General features: G+C 51.2%; 5 protein-coding genes across 5 annotated transcripts; 2 read left to right on the top strand and 3 right to left on the bottom strand.

Moving 5' to 3' along the window:
• The first annotated feature begins 1,371 nt into the window (after positions 1-1,371).
• On the top strand, positions 1,372-5,899 carry LOC34618596 (serine/threonine-protein phosphatase 2A 65 kDa regulatory subunit A beta isoform). Its single transcript, XM_026334865.1, has 11 exons — positions 1,372-1,449; positions 1,735-2,007; positions 2,127-2,464; positions 2,715-2,931; positions 3,197-3,876; positions 4,107-4,299; positions 4,452-4,550; positions 4,844-5,044; positions 5,276-5,347; positions 5,538-5,626; positions 5,806-5,899. Exons 1-11 carry the CDS (start codon positions 1,372-1,374, stop codon positions 5,897-5,899), a joined length of 2,334 nt encoding a protein of 777 aa, XP_026190650.1.
• A 2,390-nt stretch (positions 5,900-8,289) lies between these two features.
• Positions 8,290-10,296, bottom strand: LOC34621654 (the record flags this gene model as incomplete). The annotated part of the gene is made up of 1 exon (XM_026334866.1): positions 8,290-10,296. A coding segment is annotated over exon 1 (2,007 nt), but the record flags the coding sequence as incomplete, so codon positions are not given.
• A 7,269-nt stretch (positions 10,297-17,565) lies between these two features.
• On the top strand, positions 17,566-18,733 carry LOC34621655 (signal peptidase complex catalytic subunit SEC11C). Its single transcript, XM_022734854.1, has 4 exons — positions 17,566-17,683; positions 17,907-18,067; positions 18,292-18,415; positions 18,576-18,733. The coding sequence occupies exons 1-4, from the start codon at positions 17,566-17,568 to the stop codon at positions 18,731-18,733; spliced, it is 561 nt and encodes a 186-aa protein (XP_022590021.1).
• A 2,153-nt stretch (positions 18,734-20,886) lies between these two features.
• LOC34621656 lies at positions 20,887-22,081 on the bottom strand. Its single transcript, XM_022734855.1, has 3 exons — positions 21,549-22,081; positions 21,296-21,374; positions 20,887-20,973 (listed from the first exon to the last, which is right to left on the bottom strand). Exons 1-3 carry the CDS (start codon positions 22,079-22,081, stop codon positions 20,887-20,889), a joined length of 699 nt encoding a protein of 232 aa, XP_022590022.1.
• A 682-nt stretch (positions 22,082-22,763) lies between these two features.
• LOC113146703 (gamma-interferon-responsive lysosomal thiol protein-like) lies at positions 22,764-24,143 on the bottom strand. The gene is made up of 6 exons (XM_026334867.1): positions 24,088-24,143; positions 23,986-24,016; positions 23,700-23,809; positions 23,552-23,623; positions 23,267-23,349; positions 22,764-23,128 (listed from the first exon to the last, which is right to left on the bottom strand). The coding sequence occupies exons 1-6, from the start codon at positions 24,141-24,143 to the stop codon at positions 22,764-22,766; spliced, it is 717 nt and encodes a 238-aa protein (XP_026190652.1).
• Positions 24,144-24,858: the final 715 nt, after the last annotated feature.

Here is a 24,858-nt window from a genome sequence, read left to right on the forward strand (position 1 = left end):
TGTGGCAAATATAGTAATTATAGCCAATTAGTAGTCTGCTCAGTAAGAGATTTTAACTGCGGACCGAGAGCTGTGGAGCGGTAGAGCAACAATCGCGAATTACCCTCGAGAAACGGACCTTCATCCTGGGTTGCTAGTCCTGTAGTTGCCGCTGTAGTTACAGCTGCTGTCTGTTCCAGCACATTACATGTCTGGGTGCGATTGTATTCTGCAAGAAAATGCAGTGCGGCAATGTGTGCTGCTAATATTGACCACAAGGAACGGCAGCGCCTACGGGGCTTGGCAGCAGCAACAGCATCACCTGTTGTGATGGCGCACATGCTTGCATCCATTGGCAAGTATCGGCAGCATCTTTCTTTGTAGATGAATTTCTAGTTTCGCGGCAGCTGCAGTAGCAGCAATACCAACAGCAGCCGCAGCAACACCAGCAACCGAGAGCCGCTATGGTTTTTCAGCGCGATTGAAACCAATATGCCCAGTCTCACAGGAGCTGAAATTGGTTGCCGCTGCTGTGATGAGTCAAGCTTAGCCAACGGACCCCGGTGAAGCCAACGGAACCAGATGCGTATGCACATCTACACCCGCCTTCAAGGTCCCCCCCTCGTTTCTTCTCCTCTGTGTCGCTCCTCCTGCCCCCGACAGCAGCAGCACGACTTTGGCTTCTCCGAATTAAATGTCGGACTCCTCTAAGGGGAGTCCGTGTAGAAGTTAGGGCTTTCGCGGCAGCAGCAGTTGCATATCCTGCAACTGCTGCTGCTGCTGCAGCCTTCACCCCCCATCTTCCCGAGATCGCCTTTCTCACTGGGCAAGATTCGAGCTTACGGACGGGAATCAGCACCCATAGCACCACAACTTGTGCGCCGAAGGATGCTGTGGCCCCTGGCCGCTTACTGTGGGCTGCTGTGTACAACTTCTTAGAGTCTGGTTGTGTATCTTTTCTTCCCCCCAAGCCAGAAACCACCATTCTGCGCCTTTCAGCGGGTAGAGGCCCTCCTGCGTCTCTTTCCGTACTTCGCCGACACCTTGTTTCTGTACTTTGGACTTGCGCTACTCTGCCTGAGCTCGCTCAGCACGCACACGCCTTGCAGCATTCCTTTGCGCTCTGCCTGCGCGAGCTCCTCCCACCCCGAACTTAGAGAGGGGGGCAGAGAGGAGGAGCGGAGGAGGCGCACATCAGTAAAGCACAGGCATGTCTCTTTTTTCGTTATTCCCATCGTTTCTGGCCTGTTCAAACGCGTTCTTCAGTACTAACAGCTGCGGCATAACCCACACCTCCGATCACCACCACCCGCAGCAGTACCTTCAGTCAACAGCTGCAAGGGAGTCAGATCGCCATCGGCTGGCGCCCCTCTGACGCTCCTTTTTTCAAAGATGGCGGATTTTCTCGACTTCTTTCGCTCCGAAGTCGTGGGGGACAGAGGAGCTCCTGGAGCTTCCACGCAGCAACAAGTCAGACTCACCAAAAAACTAAACAGTCCTTCGGCGTCTCTGCTTCTGCTGCTTTCTCCTCGAGACGCAGCTCCTCATCTACCCGTAGCTTCTTCGCCTCTCCCTATGCGGTGTTCTCATAAGCCAGCCCTCACTTGCTTGCGTCGCGCGCGCCGCTCCTCGGCAGCTTACTCGCCCCTCATCTCCGTCTGTTTCTTCCGTTTGACCTCTCCGACAACTGGACGCTGCACTTCTGCCTGCCTGCCTGTGCGTGTGTGTGTATGCATGTGTTTCCCTGTTTCTCAGGTGGAGGCATTAAACCGCGTTAGTTTGCTGTGCAAGGTGCTAGGCCCTTCCAAGACACGCCAGCTGCTCATTCCTCTCTTCCTGGATCTGCAACAGCAAGTCAAAGACAGAGACGAGCTGCTCTGCCTGTTTGCTGTGCAGTGGAGGACTGTTGCCTCCACGGCTGCTGCGGATGATACTGCAACAGCGCACGAGAAACAAGTGGCTCTCGCTCAGTGCGCGGATGCCCTTGCCGTTCTCGCAGCGGCAGAAGAAAAGTGTATTCGACATGAAGTGAGCGATTTTCTTTCTCCCCCAAATTTTTCCTCGGACCCCACACAGCCGAGCCTCACAGCCCGCACGAAAGGTGATGTGCTTCTGCACACGGATTCGTTTTGTTGCTGTGCCTTCAGGCTGTGGCATCGCTCCTCTCCCTCCCCTCCCTCCTCTCCCCACCTCACAGAAAGGCCTTTGTGCAGCAGCGGCTGCTGCCTATCTCCAAGGCTCTAGCCGCCAACGAAGCATGTCTCTTTGCTCGCTGCGCAGCCGCCCGCCTCTTACCTCACCTCCTGTGCCACTCAGAACCTCGATCACCTGCCGAGAGCCTTCCGAGGGAGGGAGACATGTCGCCAGAGAAACAACACCCGCCGCAAAAAGATGCAAGAGCAGCGCCCTCAGGAGCAGAGATGTACAGAGAATTCGACGATGCTGCCGATGCAGCTGAAAGCTTGACCACCAAGAGAATCGAACAGTAATTGCTACTTGCCTTTTTTGCTCTACACATCCCCTTTACCCCATAAACACCCCAATTACCTTTTCAGGCGAACGTAGCCGCTAGAAATCCTACAGCGGAAGCAGACACATCCCCCACTTGCGGGAGGGTATGTGTATGTGCGCGTGTCTATGTACCTATTCGCACGAATGTATCCCTACGGTAGGCTTTGTCTTTTCTTTGCCGGGATGTCTAAGCGTCCAGAGGGTGCTGGCTGTGCTGCCTGCAGGCTGTTTGAGGCGCTTTGCGCCGATGAATCCTTGCTAGTCCGTCGCGAGGCACTGCAGCAGCTACCCGCACTGGTAGAGGGTTCAAGGGCAGCCAGGATTGCCAGTGCGACAGCCACAACGGCAGGCAGCTCAGCAGACACTGCGACTGCTCCTGCAGAGGACGAGGCGCAGCTCGTCGCGTTGCGCATTTTGAGAGAGGCCTTCGGGGAGACTTCGGTCAGTCATGGTGCTGCCGCGATTTCCTCCCCTGTCTCTATGTTTGTGGCTGTCGTTACCTATGTGTCAGTCTGCGTTTATGCGTTCGTTCGCCTTGCGTATTCTTTCCCGACATTGTGTCGATGTGCTGCTACTCTCCGCTACCTTCCCTTCCCCCTCCTCCCGCGGGTTCAGCCTTCTACCTACTCTTCTTCCTCCTCGCCTCTCGCATGCTTCATGCCCGCGCGTCTCGCTGAGGCTCTGTACCGTTGGCTTCCTTTCTCAGGATTACCTTCGTGCTGCAGCAGCGGAGTCTGTCGTTGCGCTTGCGACTTCTTATCCACCCCCCACGTCATGCCTCGTGGGCTTGACTCCCTCTGCATCCCCTAGAGGTCCTCACCTCCAACCTTCTTGCGATTTGCCTGTGACTTCTACCCCTCCCGCCGGGGAACGCGAGAGCAACGGCGTCTTCAGCGTAGGCGAGTTGTTGTCGCTGTATCTACGTTCTGCCTCTGATCCTTCCTGGCGAGTCCGATCTGTGGCAGCAAAAGAACTGTACTCCATCGTTTCCTTCTCGCCACTCAACTTTGGGGAGATCTACCCGTCCCTCTGTCTGCTCCTCCAAGACTCGGCAGTGCGCGAGGTGCGTCTAGCCGCCATCAGCAGCCTAGCCAAGATAACGCAAGTGCTACCGCAGGAAGAAACAACGCAGAAGCTCTTGCCATTGGTTCAACAGCTCCTCCAAGGGGCCCTTCTCTCAGCAAAACCCCCCGCAGCAGACAGCTGGGATACTTTGGGCCCTGCGCCGCCTCTATTCCCACCTCCTCCTTCGCATGCGGCTTCTATTGCTGCGGCAATCGACGCTGCACTGGCCGTGTGGCAGGCTGCAGAATCAGTGGCAGCTGTTTCCATTTCGCGAGAGGTTTTCATGACGCTCCAGCAAGGAGACCTCGTAACTGCCGTGTGGTGAGGAGGAGCGCGATAGAAGCAGAGCTAGTTGGGCCCGACTTATAATAGCCGTATACACTCTACTAACATGCGGAGAGGAACACAATGTTTCTTAATGATGAACGAGGAACCAGAGAGTGCTTCAGGCAGCTGTGGGTGGTGGGCATTAGAAGCTAGAACTGCAGCTTTTTTCCTCACCGACTCCCCCCTTTTCTCCGTTTCTGCCTTGTCGATTTTATCCTTTCCAGCATTGCAAAGCGGCTCAACGACTTTTGTCGTCTCTACCAACCAAAAGCGAGCAGCAGCGGAGGCGCTCCAGCAGCAGAAGCGGCTCAATTGGTAGAAGCACTCTGCGAATTCCGTCGAGGGGTTGGGCAGACCGGGGATTGGCGTCTGCGCTTGGAGATTGTCAAGCAAATGCCAGCTGTTGCACAAACGCTTGTGAGCTCGTTCATCTAATTACCCTTTCTCTTGAGTCTTTCCTCCTTATTGTGGACGTCAGACGACCCTTGAGTAAGAGGGGCCCCCATCTGCGCTGCACCTGCGATTCCGTCTGTAAAGAGTTCATCGTTTTGCACGCATGTGGTCTTCAGGGAGTCAAGTTCTTCATTTCGTCTTTGTCTCCATTCCTCTTTGACTCTTTCTGCGATCCAATCCACCAAGTTAGAGAGGCAGCCGTTGATGCCTGCGAGGTACGCTCTATGGAAGCCTAGCAAACAAGCTGTAAAACAGCGCTGACTCTAATATTTCAGGCTCCTTCAGTCGTCTGAAAGCTGTGAACTGGACGCGGTAGGAGAGAAGACTCCACCGTCCAGAAGTATTGCACAGCTGGAATCAATTCCTGTAAATTACACAAGGGAAATGTCAAGGGAAAATAGGGGAGTCCAAACACGAAACAGCAAGGGCGCATCATGTGGCAAAAACGGCGCAGCCCGCACGAATTGAGGTCCTTTTTCTTTCGCACATTTTATTTGCAATGTTTTAGGAATTAATTCCAGCTGTGGGTTACCGCTGGGCTGTGGAGTCTCTCCTACCGCGTCTCGTGCGTTCTTTTGAGGGGTGCGTCCCTTCCCAAGATTCAAGAGGGGCCCTCCAGGATTTTGGAGGTTCCCAAGGACTGCATGGCGATGCAAACACAACTGCGTCTCCCTATCTTCGCCGCATCGTTGTGCAGCACACACTGCCAGTAAGCGCGCCACGCTGCTGCTGATGCGTTGGTTTTCCCCGGAGACTCTTCCTAGTCGGCACGGTGTTGACGCGATTTTTGCGTGCTTCTCTAGTAGCTGCTGCCGGCTCCTACCTACGCCACGCAGTCGTGGGGTGCTAGGAAGTGGAGCGAACTTTTGCGCGTTGCAGCAGTAATTGGCTTCGCGGTTCGAACTGGTGTTGTGATCGTGCGTCTGTTTTGCTGCTGCAGAAGCTCGCTGCTGCGCTGCCGCTCGATATCTCTGTGAAGCACGTCGTGCCCCTTTTGCTTGAGGGTCTTCAGGTGGGGTATTTGCCATCCAGAGCCTAAATCTGCTTTTGCTCTTTGTGTGTGCTGAAAAGAAGGTGGTCCAGAAAGTACATCCCAGCCACCATGTGCGTCGCGCAGCCTCCAAGCATCAGCGGCAGCAGCAGCAGCAGCGCGTTGCTCTTGAGCAAGGGCCCTTTATTCCGTGTTTTTTGCCTGCCTGCAGGACGCTGTTCCCAACGTCCGCCTCACTGCGGCAGAAATGCTTCGCATCATCGCCAAACAAAAAACGCTGCCCCCCCAAACTCTCGCCGAGTTTGTCGGGTAAGCTGCTCCCCACCAGGCCCTTGTGTCGCGTGGGGTGTGTAGTGAAGGGGGAAGAAAGGGTTTGGCTCAAAATTTGAGTCCACGTGCATTTGGGGGCATCGAGGTTGGCATTCGGCGTTAGGAGATAAATACTTCGACGTAAAGGCTTGTTGCGCGCGTTTTTGCAGCCCCTTAGAGGTTTTGTCTGCTGACGAAGATGTTGACGTCCGTTTCTCCGCCAAGTTGGCGCTGGCTGCGTGTCGTGCTGCCTCTGCCGCTTGAACCGGCAGCAGAGGAGACAGAAAGAGGCGAGTCAAAGGGGAGACAGCGAGTGAAGCGGGCAAGAGGCCTAGGCAGACAGAAAAGGTCAAGAACGACAGCAGCAGGCACGAGGGACTGGGGAAGTCAGGAAAATAGAATGAAACCAGGATAGCGCGAGACGGAGAAACACAGGACAGACAGACAAACAGACAGTCCCAAGCGTAAGCAGGAAGGACTGCTGTAATGACGCGCTGTCCTTTTCTTCGGGTGTATCGTGGCCTTCTATTTTTCTTTTACTGCATCAGTGATCGGCGCTATGGCGTCTCCTGTCTAGTCGGTAGATAGAGCTCCTACTGACGGACTACAAGCATCCCCTGCTATTTTCTACGGAAAGCTGCCGTATTACCTCAATAAAATGAAGGCGCAAGCAGTTAGAGTCCCCACAATGCTGCAAAAGGATACGGTGTGTCATCCGAAAAGGGCGGCCTAGGAAAGAAGAACGGGCACAGACAGTGCGATACATGCCAAGGCATACTTTAGAAGGCTGTGTTACATTGCAACGTCCATCCAGACGCGCCTCTAAGCTGAATGAGGAATCCTAGTGTTGCAGGAGTTCTGGCTGCGCTTCCACGTTTCTGTAGTGTTTATCTCTTGGCCAGCTACTGCCCCATCACGTTACCTTACTACTGCCTGCTGCAGCTCCCCACCCCCGGCTGTCGTATCAGGTAGATCCAGTTGCGTCAGCCCTTGCTGCTATCCGTCTGTCTATTGCACTCTTGACGGCAGGCGTCGTGACGCCGTAGAAGAGCCCGTCGACGGCATTTCGCCCCTTTGAGGCTTCCCCATCTGGCGCTGCTGAGCGGAGATGCAGCAGCGTTTTTCTGTGGCCCCCTGTGCATCCCCTCGATACAAATGAACGTAATTTTTTCAGCTTTCCCGCAGCAATCAAACGCCACGGGGACTGAAGGCGCTACTAGGGGTGCCCTGTGGGGTGCCCCTTGCGGCTGCGAAGTAAAACCCCCACGTGGGAGGTTCCCCGTCTGCCTGACACTGCAGCCTCTAAGGCGGCAGTGTCCGACAACGGGGAGAGACAAGTAGACATAGAAAGACAGAATGAGAGACACAAGAGGCCATCATCTACTGCTGGGAAGGATACATAGAGGGGGATCCTCCCCTTGTAACTCATCGCTGCTGCACACTCCCCCGGCAGGCAAACGCCGAAACTGCGCTGCCATCTAAGAAAGACACTGCAAAGAGTACATGCAAACAGGTGTGCTGGCATCGCCGCTACACTCAGAGAGAAACGCTCCTACGCGCATGCCTTGCAGCAGACGCGGGAGAATCCCCTTTGCACTGGTCGGGTCAAGTGCCCCTTTTCTCGAGACTAGGGGCCCCCCACTCACAACACAGCCACCCATAGATACAACGACGCCCTTACAACTAACACTGGACAAAATACACAAAAACCCCCTTCAGAATCGCTTGGAAAAGAGCGATTCCCTTGCTCCCCAGAGTAAGAGGGAGCGGCCCTCAGTCGGGTGCAGCCAGATTCGCATGGCGGCATATTATACGGCTGGAGCCGCGTTCTGCGTCGAATCCAGATTTGAGAGGTCAGAGGAGAAGACGAAAAGACAAGAACTAAGAGCTTGGAAAGGGAGCGGGATGATTCGCGGACCGCCATGCGTGACGATCATCGAAGCGCAGCAGCATCTGTCACCCCCAGACCAGCAATCCGCAAATCGCTAGACCAAGCAGAGAGAGACGAAGCAAGCGCCAATTTCTTCGAAATTCCCTTCTGCCTACAATCCGCAAATCGCTAGACCAAGCAGAGAGAGACGAAGCAAGCGCCAATTTCTTCGAAATTCCCTTCTGCCTACACTCCGCAAATCGCTAGACCAAGCAGAGAGAGACGAAGCAAGCGCCAATTTCTTCGAAATTCCCTTCTGCCTACACTCCGCAAATCGCTAGACCAAGCAGAGAGAGACGAAGCAAGCGCCAATTTCTTCAAAATTCCCTTCTGCCTACACTCCGCAAATCGCTAGACCAAGCAGAGAGAGACGAAGCAAGCGCCAATTTCTTCAAAATTCCCTTCTGCCTACACTCCGCCGTTCTTCCGGCCCTAGTCTTTTCTTCCGTCTTCTCGAATAGGCCTTAAAATGCATTTTTAGAGCTCCCCTGGGGGCCCCACATGGGCCTGCCTCCCGTTCCCTCTCAGTCGCGCACCCTTGTGCTGCTGCATCAGTCTTCGCCTACATTTGCACCGTTTGCTGCTGGATAGGCACAATGCCTCCAGTCTCCCTTGCGAGCTGTTTCTGCTTGAGCTCGAGAGGACTCTTGTTTCCGCCGGCGGCATCCCTCGGAGAAGCCTTCTGCCCCTGCGCTTCCGCCTCGGCGCTGTGCTTTGCTGCAGACTGCTGCTGCAACAACTCCTGCTGCTTGGCGATTGCCTGGCAGCGGACAAGACTGTTGGCGTGCTGCTGGACGGCAAGCAGCACTCTGCGGTGATGAGGAAGAGTCAGGCCTCTCTGCACCCATTCCGCGATGAGGCGATCCGGGAGATACTCGTTGACGGCTCCGGGAGATCCTCCCGAGGCTCCCACGCCTCGTTGCAGCAAGATGCGTTTCACGCTTAGCCACTTGTGCAGCATGAGGAACTGACAGCGGCGCACTGCTCGGAAGGAGGCAGTCCCACCTGTTGCAGCCACGGCTGCCGCCGCTGCACCTAAAGCTGCCTGGAGCTCCGGGGGGAAGGAGGAGGCCCCTCCCGAGTGAAACATCGCTAGCTGTGCAGCAGCCGCTGCAACTGTGGAAGGCTTGAATTGCAGACAAATATTTCTGTCCAGAAGAGCCAAGCGCACGAAGACCTGCGCCACTTGCCGCGAAATATCGACACGGCTGCTGCCACTGACACGTAGAGATAATGCCGTGGAGGCAGCTGCAGCGGGCGACACCCCGCGGCATATCAAGGCGTCTTCGAAGGGGTTCGCTTGTGAAGGCGCTGCTTCTTTCGGAGACGCTTCTAAGGAATTCGTTCTCGTGCAGACCAACGCCTCTCGCTGCCGCTGCTCCTTCTCGTCTGCTGCCGCTGCCGCCGCTGCTGCCTCCTCCGCACCATCCTTGCGCAAAGCGCATCGGTAGTGGGCTGTCGCAAAAAGAAATCCGACGTTCAGGAGGCTCTCCGTCAGCTCCGACGTGGGAGCCACCGCGATGTTGCCGGAAGGCGCGATGTACGCGACAATGATCCTCTCGATGAGCAGCAGCTTGCTTCTCAGCGCATCCGTAAACGTAAGAGACGAAGGCCAAGCGCTTCGAAGCATCCCCGCCGTGTTTTGCCTCCAGATGTCAACGAGGGTTCCGTAATCCGTGGCGGCAATGGCTTCCAGGCGATCTGCAAAACTGAAACAAGCGATTGCTATCAGCTGGTTCAAGAGCAACGGACTCGTCCCCCCCCGTCCCGCAAGCCCCCTAAGCGGATGCTGCTTCCTCTCTGCACTGACACCGTAAGCCGCGTCTCCCTTGTGGATAACAGCCATGACGCGATCGAACAGCTGCACCGCCACACCCACAACTGCAGCGACTCGAGGATCCAGGGAGTCTTGAGGCTTCCCCTGCGGCTGCCAGCTTCCCTGCTGAGCCAGCTGGATGGCCACTTTGTTCAGAATGCACACAATGAGGTCTCTGGCTTCTGGAGTCAACCTCTTGAACCCCTTCAGGTAGTCGCCAGGGTGGGCGCCGTCAGCCCTGAAGGCTTCCTGGCAGTATCCACTCTGCGCAGTGCGCGAGTTGTGGTTGTTGTCTTGGCCTGTATCTCTGCTGTACGCAGCGCTTAGATCGTACAGAAACAAGCGGCAGCGCTGGGAGACACGCCAGGGCTCCTCTAAGGATGCAGGAGCAGAGCAGGGTGGCTGGACAGCTGGTTTCGTGCGAGTGGAATCGTCCTCTTTCTCCTTCTGGAGGGGCGGCGATAGAGGTTTGCTGCCATCCGTCGGGGAAGTCAGCTTCTCCTCCGGCCCCTGCAGTGTCAAGACACCCGAAGGGGTCCCAAGGGGGGACAGCTCCTTGGTGGCGGAGGCCGCTTCATTCCCGCCCTTCACTGCCAGCACTGCCCGCCCCTTGGCTCCGATGCAGACTGCGCTCTGCAGCTTCTGGCTGCCCCCCAGAGAGGGAGAGAGAAGCTTCGAAGTGACACGGTTAGCCGCGACCGTAAGCGCCGCGAAGGGCCCCCCTGAGGCACCGACCTGGCCACGGATCTGCTTGTAGGGGGGCCCCCACAAGGCAGACGCGGAAGGCTCAGCCGCCTTAGAAGGCGCAGCCAGAGAGGGGTGCTGGGTAGCCTCCCGATTCCTCTTGCACGCAACCTGTTCTGCAGGGACCCTCCCACAGGGGGCACCGAGGGGTATCTGGGTGGGGGGAGTCATTCGGAGGGCTTGCATGGGAGGGGGAAGGGGAAAGGAGGAGAAAAACTGCTCAGCGTGCTGACTGCGCTGCAGCCGAGGGTCACACGGGATCCCTTAGGGCTGTGAAACAGCAGCAGGGGGCAGTGTAGACACAGAGGTGCCAGAGGGGAGGAGCCCTCGCTCTGCTGTCTGCCTACTCCTGGCCCCCTCCCGGTAGCCCCCAAAAGCCCCTCACAGCTGCATGAGAAATATGAGAATATGGGGGAAAGCGGACTGAACCAGCAAAAGCAGCTACAAAGGCTGTGTGCTCACCGGGGAGACATCCAGAGCCGCCGCGGCACTGGCCGCACAAAGGACAGGTCTACGAGCAAGTTGCTGACAGAATTTGAGAGACAAATCAAATTTGGGAAATGACGGAACGAGGTAAATGACGTGATCACCAAGTCTACGCGAGAGAGTGTTGCTTTGGCGAGGGTCCGCGGCCGGCCCCCCTAAGTAATGGAACTGGAAGGTTGGTGCGGCTCTCCAGACCAAATACACAAATATTTGCACACTCCAAAAGAAATTTAAGGGGAAAGCACAGAGCAAGATGAGTGACAGCGGGTGATTTTGTCTAATTTCGGAGTTCTGCAGCCACCGCTGCCTGGCGACCGCACGCAGGGCACTGCGCAAAGCGGGCAGGGGCAGCTGCGGTTCAGGGTAGCGTGACAAGGAAAACTATGCATAAAGAAAGAGCTGTATACTGCGAATGACGGAAAATGAAAAGAAAACGGACCAGGTGCAACTGTGCCGCCGTGTGTGTAGCCTACAGGCAACAACCCCGTGTGTCGCGCCACGTGAATGAACGCCCTGAGAGTAACACGGACAGAAACTGAGCACTTCGGGGAGTACAGAAGCATTACTTCGCGGCAATGAGCCGCTAAAGCCAGAAAAGACATGCAAAGTTCACAAATACCGCGAAACAGACATTGAGTACAAGACACGGCTGCCGCCGGAGGCGTGCGACGCCCCAGCGGTGGGGGAGAGGGTGTTTGTGCAGAAGGGGAGCATCAAGGGGCTGCCTTTGCCTCATAATACATGCTTGCCTTCCCTTCCCCTCACTGACCCTTCTGCAGCACCGATTTATGGTTCTCCTCCAAGGTGGGCCTCTAGTAAATGGTAACGCAATCGCTGACCTCCGCCTCTCACGTAGCCCTTGGACTAGCGGGGCCCCTCCTGCAAGAAGGCCGGGAATTAGAGAAACTGACGCTCACACCCTTCATACCGAAGCACACAATATCTTTCAGCCCAAAATTACTAGGCTAAAAGGAGTAAGGCATCTTGATTTTACCCCCTGCGCTATCCAAGCCCCGCTAGTATCAGTAGTGTACGTGCAATACTCCTCCTAACGTCGCCCCTTAGGAAGACTCACACCTCCAGACTCAATAGAAACTTCATAGAAAGTTATTGAGTGTTTTTTCAAAAGATCTTCCCCCTTTCCCTGACCGGGACCCTCAGGGTTCCGATATGAGGGAGAGGGACCGCTAGGCGCCGCACAGCTGCCCCCCACCCTCTCTCTGAGCAATTTGAACATTAAGAGCCAGTCGCACAAAGCATCTATAGCATGCGCACACAGCATCGCATCTCCTTATATTGAGCTGGTAGTACTCTGAAATTGAGGAAACACATGAAAACAAACACCAGTTAGTCAAAACTATGCTAGTCCATAGTTATGCAAAACCAGGTACGAGAAAGCGTGTCGAAGAGAATCTTAGCCCGCTGTAGCTCTCCCTCTCCATTTCGAAGCGCAAGCCTTGATATTTCACACCAGTACGTCGAGACCAAATGGTTGCACGAGAGCGGGTGAGTTCCCGCCGTACTGGCACTCCCCTGGCAGGCAGAAACGCGAAAACCGTGCAAACGAGAAAAGTGTTAAATGTTGCATCAACCGTGAAGGTGAAAGCGAATGCGAAAACAACTCACACAGTAGCGAAAAGCAAATGTGTGATCAGACCAGCATGGGGATCTCGGCGGCGCAGTGCCTCACTGTCCTTGGATCGTGTAAATGTGTGAGCCTCCTGCTACGATACAATAGAAGACAAATAAATCTGTAAAGAGAATTAAAATGTAGCCCAATTCAGCAGCGCCTCCGTGCCTTATACAGCAATGTGCACATGCAATTGCAATCGGTTCATGCAATACGGTCGATTTGCAAGCCCCATACATGGCATGAAGGTGAATGCAGGGACCGTATACGTGCGAGCGCTTGCGCAGATATATAAGCGAGGACAAGTTTCTGAGGAAACCGGCAATCTTCAAGCACTATCCGTGGATCAAAGCAGCTATTCAGGCAGAGCTTTGTGTAGAGAAGAATTACAAGGAAACATGTGTATCTGCCTTGGCAATCGGCGTTGCGAATCAGACAGACCCACAAATTCCCTCCAAAACATGGAAACCCCTCAATACTCCTTCTCCAGTCAAAGAGGTCACATACTTCAACATGATTCCCTAGAATTTTCTGCCTAGTATGTCCTCGAGGCTCAACACTTCTTAAAACCAATACTTACATGGCTCCCTGTGGATCCTCCGCCTCCACGCAGGTCGCTTGTTTTCGTGATGATGCCTGAAAATAGGTCGAGGAATCCTGAGACTTCTTAACAAAGCCAATTTCAACAATTATGTGGCACCTTTAGCTTTTAATGAAGTCAGTAGTGTAAGAGAGAGCATGGAGTCATGAGAGAATCGCAAAACGTGCAAGCAATCCGGTCGCAAACTTTTTTGCGTAGTCAATTGTTAACGCACCTCATAGAGCCAGCCGATCCGCTAGGATCAAACCACCAAGCTCAAAACACACAGATGGCTGCCACTGATATGAGCTCCGTGATTGCCTCTCTTTAGCTTTGTGGATACATTAGTGTGCGCTAGCCAGCTATCCCTTGAGTCTCTCCATTGCTAAGGGTGGCTCCCGACTCTAGACTACCAAGTCCAGCGCCGGATTGGAAAGGCGCTCTTTGTGGCGGACTAGGAATGCGGGAAAGCGACGAATATTACAAGTAGACTCGCCTATTGTAAGCCGACCTAGAATATGAATAAACTTCGAAAGAAGCACATGGATTTCTGTGAATCTGTAGTCGTAAACACTGCAGAAGAGTCCGCCAATTTGATCTCGCTGCCCGCCTACCTTTGAATTGTGCGAAGTGATCATATTAGGGCAATTTACAGGCGAGTCACCAAGGCACACGGGGACGCATTAACAAACTTTAGGTCCGTTTCCGCAATGCTACTCCTGGAAAGTCCAGGTAACCTCCAGACATCAGACAAAAATGAAGCGATTTCCCAAGCGGTGACAGACTTAAAGCACAGGAATAAAAGGAGGTATTTGCTAAGTTTGTGGACAACAACGTAGACGTTATCCTGGCCCTTGACCCCGGCAGTCCAACAATAAAGTCCATAGCCGCATTAAACCAAATCAGTTGGCAACCGTGTTGCCGCGCAAAAGGCCGGAATGCGCTGCTCAAACTGTTGACAGTGTCAGCATGAAAATGCGTATCCCTCTGCTGCCGCAGCCCTTAGGCCACCGGAAGACCGGGAAAGCCCTTTACGTCCATTGTGATAGCTATCGTGGCCCCACAGAGCATGTTTGTGTGCTTTAGTTAGGGCTACACTACGGGGAAAAGTTGGTACTCACGATTCAAGGAGTTTGTGCTTTGCTCTGAGCTACAGCAGGTCATCCTTAACGTGATAGTGCTTCATTGTTTTGCATTCTGGATGTTGCTATTAGTAGCGGTTGCATGAGGGTAAACAGCATCTCACGCAATTGGGCTAGAATCCGCTTTAAAGTTATTACGTACAACAGCAGTCGCGCTACACACAATGCTAGACCCATGGGAGTTACGAAAGCCCGTTGCCGAGCATGTTGGGGATGCTCCATACATACTTCGCTCTTAAGGCGTACTGCAGGAGGCGTTACAGTCGGCACACAGCTCTGGAATTCTCGGAGATCTGCAAACTATCTGGTAGGTGCGTACGACTGTTGCTCACTCTTGATACCTATATAAATAGTGTCGACATTTTTTCGCACCCCGCTTCATTGGTGCAGAATGCTCCCTTTCCTGCCTTTGATACTGCTGCTCGGTTTGAGCGGTGTGATGAAATTAACACGCAGTGATTCAGTGCGTGGGGGAAGCGGTCGATTATAAGGATAAAATAGTGTCCACCACCAGGTTACTGACACCCCTGCTAGGAAAAAATGGTGCTCGTAATCGGGTAGAGGGAGAAGCGGGGAATTGTAAGGAGGCTGATCAGCTTCATTGCTGCGGCGTCAGCCTCATGTCCAGGCAACAGACTGCGACTTCTTAAGTAGACCGGCCGCATGAGCAGCGCTCCGAGCGGACCCAGGAATGAAATTTTGGTGCTAATATGAGAGCTCAGAGCTTTTCAACGTCCTTGCGGGTGTGCAAAGGCAAGGGCCATGTCTTGATGGCATCAATTTTTGCCGGAACGAAATTAATTCCTACAGCCGAGACATATCACTTAAGAATGTGGATGCCGGAAAATAAACACTCGTTTGCCCTCACATGCCACTGGTTGTCCCGCAACACTTGAAGCGTACGCCGCACGCCGTACGCCTTGTAGGTGCTCTTGGCCGTTCCGGCTACAGACTTGGACGTCGTCCATGTCAATAGCTAGCCTCCTCACCTTATTAGACCCTTTGTAAGTATAATTAGCCTGCAAATTAGCTCAGCAAGGGCACTAACAAATTCAATTGGTATACAGGCAATCTCAAGTTTGCAAGTGAGCATGTGGAGCGCCGTTTTGTCCCTATCATCATAGCGAATCAGGATTAGTCCGAAAGCTTCTATGAAGCTGAATGTCCAGAAGACCATTGGTCCGTGCAGTTTATCAAGTACTTCTGTGCACGTCTGTTTCACCGGGCTCTTGCTCAGGCACTGACAGGTAACGCAAACGCGCCACCTACAGTCCTTTTGCAGAACCAATAGTGGTGTTTGTCCAGAGAAACTCACCGATTCCTGCGCTTTGTGTTTTGCCAATGATTATTTCGTGCAGCTTCTCTTCATGTTGTAGGAGCTTCCGATACTGGGCGGCATGGCTTGACACTGACCCAGGGACTAGCTCAAAAAAGGTACAGTGGACGAACAGCAAGTGGCTAGCCTGCTAGCAGCACATCCTTATTTAGCATGTCGCTAAATTCTTCCTTGGGAGTTGCCCGTTTCAATTTTCCTCGGCTGCGCATTCAGGCGATTTCTCCCATAAAGAGTCGATTGCAGAGCCACTCAGACATGATGCGATGCCAGAACCGTCTGTTCTTTGCACTACGGACCAGATCGCATGAAGGCTCTGCATGAACTTGTTGAAGTACTGACTCTACGCTGTTCACGACGTGAAAAGTGAGCTTTGCTGAGGATACCACGTGATGGTCGTTCCAGGCAATTCTTGCCACACTGACCTGCACGGCGCGTGACCTTGGCCACATAAGCGCCCTCCTTTGACTCATCCATGGCATAGCGAGAATGCGTCATGGCGCATAGGTTCAACATAAAAGTCATGGACCATACTGACAGGAATCTATTCTAATTTAAGTGGCATTTTGCTTGCCCTAGCCTTTACAGGCCTTGCATTCTACTGCGCGGCAGCAAACCTGAGTCATAAAAGCTGCTCATATAAGTGAACAAGCCAATCAAACTTTTGCACCTTCTCCTCTGCCATTCGTCGCAACCATAGTCCAGTGACACGTGAAATTCTTGACCTTTCGCGTAAATTTATATCAGGAAAAGATTGCAATGGCACGGACTACAATGCGCGTTTTCGTAATGTGAGGGGAATTCGTGTCGGGATAAGCTACACCTGGGCATTTCCTACTACACCAATTATATTTAACGGAAAATACATGGAGAGCTGAGTAGTTCGTTTGGCTGATGTCATATCTTCTTATTGCAGAATACTGTTAGCTCAATACAATAAGAAGCTCTGCGGTGTGTGTGTGTGTGTGTGGTAGGTGCAATGTGCAACTAGCTGTGCGTGCTCGCAGCGCCGACGCTGCTAGGCGCACTCTAGCTGCACCTCTTCCGTCATGAAGATCCTGAGAGGCGCGGCAAGAGAACTGAGCTACCTATTTTGAGGAACATCCAATGAATTTCTAATAGCTTTGTTTGAGCCTGGATCTATGTGTCTCCCTCCAGAGACCTTTGTTAGAATACTAGACTGGCTGTGCCTCTCCCCTCACGTCCAGACCCTCAAGGACGCATGCCAGAGAGAAGGAGGCCTCCGTTGGTAAATCACAATACTTTTTGCAACAGTATTGAGGTCTGGAGTCAAAATTTTTAAACGGAAAATTTGGGGTTCCCGCAGAGCGTACAGTGCGACGTAGCCAACTACACTCAGCGTCCCGGCAACCATATGTTCATACCCTTGAGAAAACCATTCACACATTATTCTAGCTACTTATTTTGGGAAACGTGGATACGTACTGTTCAGATCCTTTTCACCACTACCTGTTCATTCTTTATCAGACAACCGACAGGGAATGGGAATACGAGAGGCGCATGTAGCCATGTACCAAGCCTGCTTGAGTCATTGTTTGTTTCGTCGAAACAAGTTAAATGACGTTTGACGCCTCCATTTGCGGCTAGAGGCTTGATTTACAGTTTGTTTCGCTACAGACACATTGTCCTGTATCTTTCCTGTCCAACTATCGGGAGACACTGTGGGGCCTCCAGCTAAGGAGGGCGACACTAGATCCCATAGAAGTAGTTTTGAAATTAATTCATGACACATTTTCCTAAACTTCGACCCTAGAGCACATTAAGCAGGAACTTTGTGCCGGACTCGGCTGCTTCAGCCACTGTCGTGCTGCCGCCTCCTGCATGTTGCGGGTCCCGTCGGCTGCCGGATGGCTGCATGTGAGTTGTTGCTCTCCATCAGCAAAATTCCCTATTTCTGCGTCATTTGCCATCTTATTTAGCCTCTCTCTATAGGAAGGGCAATCAGCGGAATCCATCAGCGGACGATAGGACATTGACGGGCTGTTTGCTGCTTGCAACGAATCTTGATGAAATTCAAGCCCGACCCGTGGAAGTCAGCTCCTGCGATTCACCCTTTTGCTCTTCCCAACAGGAATTTGTATTTATCAAACCATTTACTGACGTGAGGGGGCTCTCTGTGCGCCACTAGCTCCAGATCACCAAGAAGGGGCAATTGAGACTGGCTCATCTGTATGACTCCCTCTTGTCCCGTGGTTTTGTTCTTGCTGTTGTTATCTCCGTTAAATTTCTTTTTCTATTGCTTTCCAATATGCTGGGCGAAGTCACAAAGTTCGGGTGTTCCATATGGGAGGAGGTAAAGCATCTTTGCCGCCGGCCACGCGATGCGTGCCAAACTGTTCTCAGCATCTGCTGCGTCATTCTAGCTGGTACTTTGCGTCCCTAGTAACCACTGCTTTCAAAATAATCATTAATCAGGAGCATTATTTGAGCCGCCTTAGGAGCATCACCACTCACATACCCCAATTTTCTCCCCTAGCGTCCCAGCAGTAGGATCCGCAGTTTTGTTGTGGATAGACCTCCCGTTACACCATCCAACAGTTATCTCTTGTGTTTTGAGCCTATTGACCTGTGTGAGTGGTGTTTTTACAGCTCTCATGCTATGGAAGGTGCTGGTGTTGGCCGCTGGGAGTCCTTCCCCTGTGGTTGTTGTACTGAGTGGCTCCATGTTGCCTGCCTTTAGCCGTGGAGACATTCTCTTTCTGCTCGACAGGGGTCAAAGTACAGCTGTTGGAGACATAGTCGTATTCAAGGTAAGGGCTAGTACACACAATACCTATTTTCACATGCAGCCCAGCAGCAATAATACATGTTTCTTCATTGCGGTGCTAATGCATGGTGTCATAATGTGTTAGTGTACAAGATAAATATCTACAATTGCAGTGTGTTCTTGCATTTATTGAACAATCGTACTTTGGCACTACTTTCATTGCTAGTTTAGGCTATTTTGTTGTTATGTGTTTTCGATTTTTTTTAGGTAGAAGGACGAGAAATTCCAATTGTGCACCGTGTGATTAGCCTGCATACCAACGCCTCGGGAGAGTCTAATATGCTCACGAAGGGCGATAACAATTCTGTGGACGACAGAGGCCTTTATGCCAGTAAGATGCGCGCGCTCAAGTCTAAATTACAGAAGTGTTTCAGATTAGTGTCCGTGCATAGAATACAGCACAGAATAAGTGTAAGAAGGGAAGCTGCTATTTGCAGTAATTATGTCATCCGCATTTCTTTTTGCTGTTTATGCTACCTCTTTTATTCCAGACAAAGACTTATGGCTCAAGGACAGCAGCATCATGGGTACCACCGTTGTGTACTTGCCTTACGTTGGCCAAGTAACCATTGTATTAAACGACTACCCGGTGGTTAAATGGGCTGTTATAGGGGGCATGGTGATTCTCGCGCTTTTAGGCTACGAATAGCGCGACATGCGTAGCCACCTGTGGGCGGCTGCGGCTGCCTACGGGGAAGGCACTGCATCTCCTTCTCCGACGTAGCTTTACGTGAACTCTCAAGAAATAAGACTCACTGTCATAGAAACAGGAGAGGAAGACAGGACTTGATTAGAACAGAAGCAGGGGGATTTTGGCTGGGCTGCTCCGTGCTATGTTGAACTTTAACATTAGCGCCCACCCAATTGCCAGTAACAAGCGAATAGCGAACAACTCAGCTGAAAGTGGTGCTCGTACACGTTTAAGACGCCACTTTATGCAGCTCCTGTATTTTCCCGATAAGGATATACGATTTACTGCAAGTAGAACCTGCGCAAGGCGTTGCGTAGACTAATTTGGGCGTGGCGTTAGGCTGTAGGTGTAACCAATGTGCACATGGCTACAAGACGAATGTCTCGTGCATTTACAAAAAAACTGTTTGAATCTGAATGAATGGAAGGGAGCATCTCAAAAAGCATTTCTGTGTGCATCGCTGAAATGCCGCCGTAAAGCTGGTGTTTTTGTGACATTTCTATTCCACAGCGGCACATCGTCGATATTGCAGATTTGGTGGATTTTCATGGACGTCGGTTTTGGTTTTTTAGACAGTATTTTAACTAGTTTACTAATGAATTAAATGCATGCTAAGCTAAAATTCTCATGTATGATGACAGCTTTTCTGTGTCGTTGAAATCGAGGATGTAGAGAACTGCGTGGCGCTTAACGCTCGCGTTTTTGTGGGGTCTCGTAATTTTCATCACTCAAGGAGTGTTTATTCATTATGTTTTAATTACATACCAGTTTATGAAAAATCTAAGTGGGGGAGCGTGGAGGGGAGGCAAGCGACCATGGAAAACGACATCCAGAACTTTGAACGCATGAGGCACCAAGTCTATCCAATGGAGCTTTGCCACCGGCTACATTTTATACTAATTGATTCGAAATGGCAGCTGCGATTTAGGGGCTACCCGCAACAACTACTTTGAACTCTCCAAGGTGTACACACACTTGGCAAAAGATAGGCTATTGCCGAGACAATTGCCGCGCCAATGCAATGAAAACCACGAGAACAATACATGCGTGTGAAACTTGGCTTACTTTACCATGCGTTTCGCCTTCATTGCGTTGTCTTTCTTAACCTATTTTGTGTTCTCCGCACACTGTACCAGAAAACGATACCCACGCCTGCTCTCCATTTCGAGTTCCAACGATGCGCCAATACCTCACTCCGAAGGAAGGGGAGACGAGCTGGTTGCTACGCTCCAGCCTCCCGAAGGGCCATGCACAGAAACCTCTTCGAACGACTCCCCCGCTTTTCTGCGGGGTCTCGTTGCCCACTTGCAAGACGAACTGGATGCAGCACAGCATCACCTGCGCCGATTCGCGCGTATGTTTCTTACAATTCAGGGCGTAGGGGCATCAAAACAAGCCTCTCGGGAAAAAGAAACGCCAGTAGACCAGAACAAAGTCAGTCCTGTATCTCCGGTGGGTTGTACGCTTGGTCTACCCTGTACGCTCGCGTGCATACTGTTCCGCTCTGGCTATTTATCTTTCACATTCTCTCATCTAGGAAGTGCAAAAAGATGTCGAAACTGCCCAGGAAGCAAATACAGAAAATGACGATTTCGACGACTGGTATGCGAACACAAACTGCGCTGGGTAACGTGCTACCCCTACAAATTTACATCAAATTCAGGAACAACGAAACTCATGATGACGTAGTCTCGAAGAATCAACACGCGCTATCTGGCGCAACCCCCACCGAAAAATCCACTCTGCTAAATGTTAAAGCATATTCGCTCTAGCGCGACGCAGTACATACTCGAACGTACGCAGAAAAACCAGTTTGGGTAGCAAAACGCAGTGTTACCGCGAGGGGCCTTGATTGGTGACCACCGTCACCCAACAAAAGCTTTAGGAACAATGTGCCTTTTACTTCCAGTCATTGGATGCTGATTCATTTCGCACGCGCTGATGCATATTTTTCATTTGCTTAGGCTTTCGTCAAAGGTGATGCTGGTGGCACCAGTGTAGCCGTTCCCTCAAGAGTGCCGCTATTTCACTATTGCTAACATGTGCACCTAGTGGGAAATCCCAGAATTTAGCTTCGCAGTCCGCCGATTTGTTACGCGTCATGAATGCCCTCATTGATCCCTTGCATCCATCACCTTTTCGGTTGCCTCGTCCTGAATTACTCCAATTTCCTCGAGCTCATCCTCAAAGCAGTGAAGCTGCAAAAAGTGCAACTCCAGCATGAGCATCAGTCTCATTTTCCGGTCATAGCATTCCTTTCAAGTTAAATTTAGATCCCACTATAAAGCAAATTACGCTCTCTCAGACTGGTGGATTACCAGTTTGCAAATAGCGAAACAGTCAACATAGTGTTCTATGGCAACCTCAGATACCATGTTGTCAGCTCAAACCCTTTGCCAGCAGACAGCGAACGAGCGAAATAGCTATTAGAGCCAGTACTTAATCTGTTTTAACACCCAACGCTGCACTTTGTGAGCCTCCTACAACTAATCAACTACAAAAGACGAATTGACAGCTCACCGCTGCTGCAACCCTTAAGAAGAAGAGACTCTGCTGAATATCGTCTGAAGCATTAGGCTCGCGATCTTGATTCCAGTAGCTGCACACCAGAATACCCACGAAGTGATACAAGATAACGCAGACCGGGACCACAGATGATTGTAGCTGCACGATGCTGCTCATAGACTCTTGAACCTCAAAACAATGGAGTTTGAGCACACCATGCCCTTCAAGTAAATACGTAAAGTAGATGAATGGATTGGTGGCTTCATACCAAAGTGCATCGAAATCGGCGCAGGGGCGAAGCTCAGTGACGCAGGTGGCATTTTCTCCTGCCTCCACGCAGTCGCGTCCTTTATTTCCCTCTCCTGTATTCTTTGGATCGAAGCACCTTCTGATTCCACTAAACGTGCAATTCATACTCTGTGGCGCAACCACAAAACCCCGCAGCTGTGACTTGCTGGCTATTGGGCTTTGGGCTAATTGCTGCTGCTGGCCGCGTAGCCAGCGCCCATGCAGCAGCACTTCTAGTCTTCCATTGCCAACCATTTTTTCTTGATCCGCTGGACGCAGAGGTTTGGGGCAAAAGAGCTTGGATACGGGAGCCAGGCCGCTGTATTTAAGCTGACACGGCAGAAGATGCACTCCTTCAAGAGAATCGAGTGCTGCTTTCAAGCATTCCCGCTTCAGCCCATTGCTTGCATTGTTGGGGCTGTTTTCACCCCTCTCGCCGAAAACATCTGTGGAATTCGATGTGGTACCATCAGAGGAACGTGTTAGGATATTCTCCACAGAGTCTGCGAACATAATGCTGAAGCACACGTCGACGCCGAACGGCAGTAAAACCCGATGAAACTATTGACGAAATGTTTTGCATATTAAAAAATAATACCTTGATTTTTCTGTGAGTAATGCGAAATTTAGTATTTTGCATACAAAAGGCACAGAAGACACTGCATGCATCTACATCTCGGAATTTACAAAAACCAAGGGGTAGGGTGGGCGGGGTCATGAACACCATCCAACAAATAGAGTGACATGCCTGCGGTGTGGATTTTCCATGGCAATAAAATCAGAGAACTTGGCACCATGTCCTACACTTCTTAGCTACCACTTTATTACGCTTCGTGTGACGATAACACAGTTTGCTTCTTTTTGCCTGCTAGTGCATTTGTCACTTCCACTGTGCCATGTATTTTATTGCATATTGGCTTGGTCATGTTGCACTATCTGCAAAACTTGACTATATCACTTTAATTTTGCAAAACGCTAAATATCATCAGTTCACCAACGTATACATAGTTTGTTTGTTTTGGAGTTTCCCTCGAAACACGAGGTGGGGCGACACTCGGTTGCGCCTGGAGGCCTGCAGCGTAGGCCATTAGGAAGAAGCGGAACGAGGTATTCAACATGGTATATAGAGTAAGCAATGTTTGATGTTTCAGATTTTGCTATCATATACAACCGGGAATCCCTTTCCCTCATTGTATCATTCGTTTTCGCCATGATCTCTTTGCTGCTCCCTGTAGCATCTTTGGCCTTCATCCAGGAAACTCGCAGCACCCACTTTAGATAAAGTAGAGCAGATGTGTGGTCTGTTGGACCCCAGCCTGAGAATAAGTAAAAGTGTTGTGTACTCCATTAAGTAATGCGCAGAGCTCGGGACAAGTGGAATAGCAACTACTTGTAGCACAGGCGTCGTATGAGTAGCGTACTCTTCGCACAAAGCGATGGTGAGATTTGCCTCAGAGCTCGGCATATGTCTCCCGTTCACTATTACCCAAGGGACGTAGTCGTACTCAAACCGTCTGGAGAACCTCCCCACTGATTTCCTGAAGTGTGTCATATGAAATGCTGAAAACAGGAATTTTATTAAATAAGAAGGCGCTTACAACAAAGCTTGGCCTTCATCTTCCTCAAAGCACGCTGCGAGTAAAGGATCTTATATTAAAGGCTGCAGTTTGGACTAATTCATGTCCTTAACCAACAAACCTTCAATTTCGGCTTTGCGTGTCCCAGCAACAGATAGGCAATTTCTCCACTTGCCGTCTGCGACGCTATCCAACGTCTCAACGCTGAAAATACAGAGGAAATATATTTTGCTCATACAGAAATAGGACATGCTTCCAACGGTGAGATCAACCTTATCCCTATTTTCTGTTGGTTTTCGTATAGTCATGAGGTACGAATGAACGTGGAGCTTTGGTACGAACCGTCCGACTTTGTTTCGGTAATTGTTGTTATGACGCAAATACAGCGGCGTGCACGAAAACGTACCATTCAATGAAAGAGAGCCGGCTTTCCGGTTCCCCTTGCAGCTTCTTAAGGCCACAGGCTGATAATGTGTTACTGTTTACAATAAAACAGACGTCATCTCCGTACATCTAAACAAGAAAATGATTTATAGAGGCAAGTCCGAGCTCACAGTTGACATTCTTCAGCACCATGCTGGCATTCCACCACTCCGTCGCTCTCAGCTGCGTTGCCTGCAGACGAATTCACCCATTCCAGTGTTTCGCAATCCACGCCTTCCTCCTTTGAAACGAACAGAAACAGATTAATCAGCGTACCGTAAGGATAAAAATGCAGATCCACCATCTTTCCTAATTCTGTTCTCATGGTGCTTGCAACCTGTCCTGTAATGTACTGTCGAGGAGAAATACGGACAATTTTGATTAAGGCTCTGTAAGATGAAGGCATTCGGGGCTTACACTTTTGCAGAATGGGCACAATGCTTCATAGCTGATGAGTGGATAAGCCAAAATGAAGCATATGCTCGCTGACTTACAATTTACTGGTGCCAACCGACCCACAGAATCTCAACTTTGACTTGTGGCTCCCCCAACAGACGTAATTCGTTTTCTTTCATGATTTTGAACTTCCGTCGGATGCTTTGATGGTCATGTCCATTGACCAAAACGCTTGTAAAAAAGCAAATGAGGAAAGCTGGATTGAGTACAGCCATGCCGCCTATTGCAGAAGCAGACAAAATGGTGGTCAAACGATAAATGGTGGTCGCTGTCCACACTGCCCGCAGGCGACAAGTGAGAATTCGGTATATTGCGTAGTCCGTGACTCTGAGAGGAGACACAGAGCTTGGCACCTTGTTGGTAAACGATTCGCACGAGAGTGCACAAACTGGACATACACCTCAACGCCAGTTCAGATAATCGGCTACAACACCTCCTCTCTCCTTAAAAAAAGTTACCACGAAGGGATTTATTCCATTTCACTCATTATTTGTTTCTCCTTTTCACGCGGGTGCACAACCTGAAGGGTTTGACAGTCTTTCCCTTTGCACCGCGGTTAGAAGTACCTTGTACCTAAATCCTGCGCTCGTCCGCTTTGCTACATTCACTTGGGGCATCTACTTTCAAGCTAGTTCGATGTCCAAATTTTGACTTGATACAGAATTCCTCATAGCCTGTCAATGAGTTGTTGTACAGAAAAGAAAAATGGAGGCCTGGGGCACTTCTTGCTCTCTCTCTTTGCCTGGCGAACTTTTCAAGTGATTGCTCGCACATGGAACCGCGCCCATTGTGTTATAGAGACCCCAAGGAACTACCAAAAGCTTTCATGAATCG

Source organism: Cyclospora cayetanensis, unplaced genomic scaffold (genome assembly GCF_002999335.1).
Source record: "Cyclospora cayetanensis isolate NF1_C8 unplaced genomic scaffold, CcayRef3 CcayRef3_contig_51, whole genome shotgun sequence".
NCBI classification, from domain to species: domain Eukaryota; phylum Apicomplexa; class Conoidasida; order Eucoccidiorida; family Eimeriidae; genus Cyclospora; species Cyclospora cayetanensis.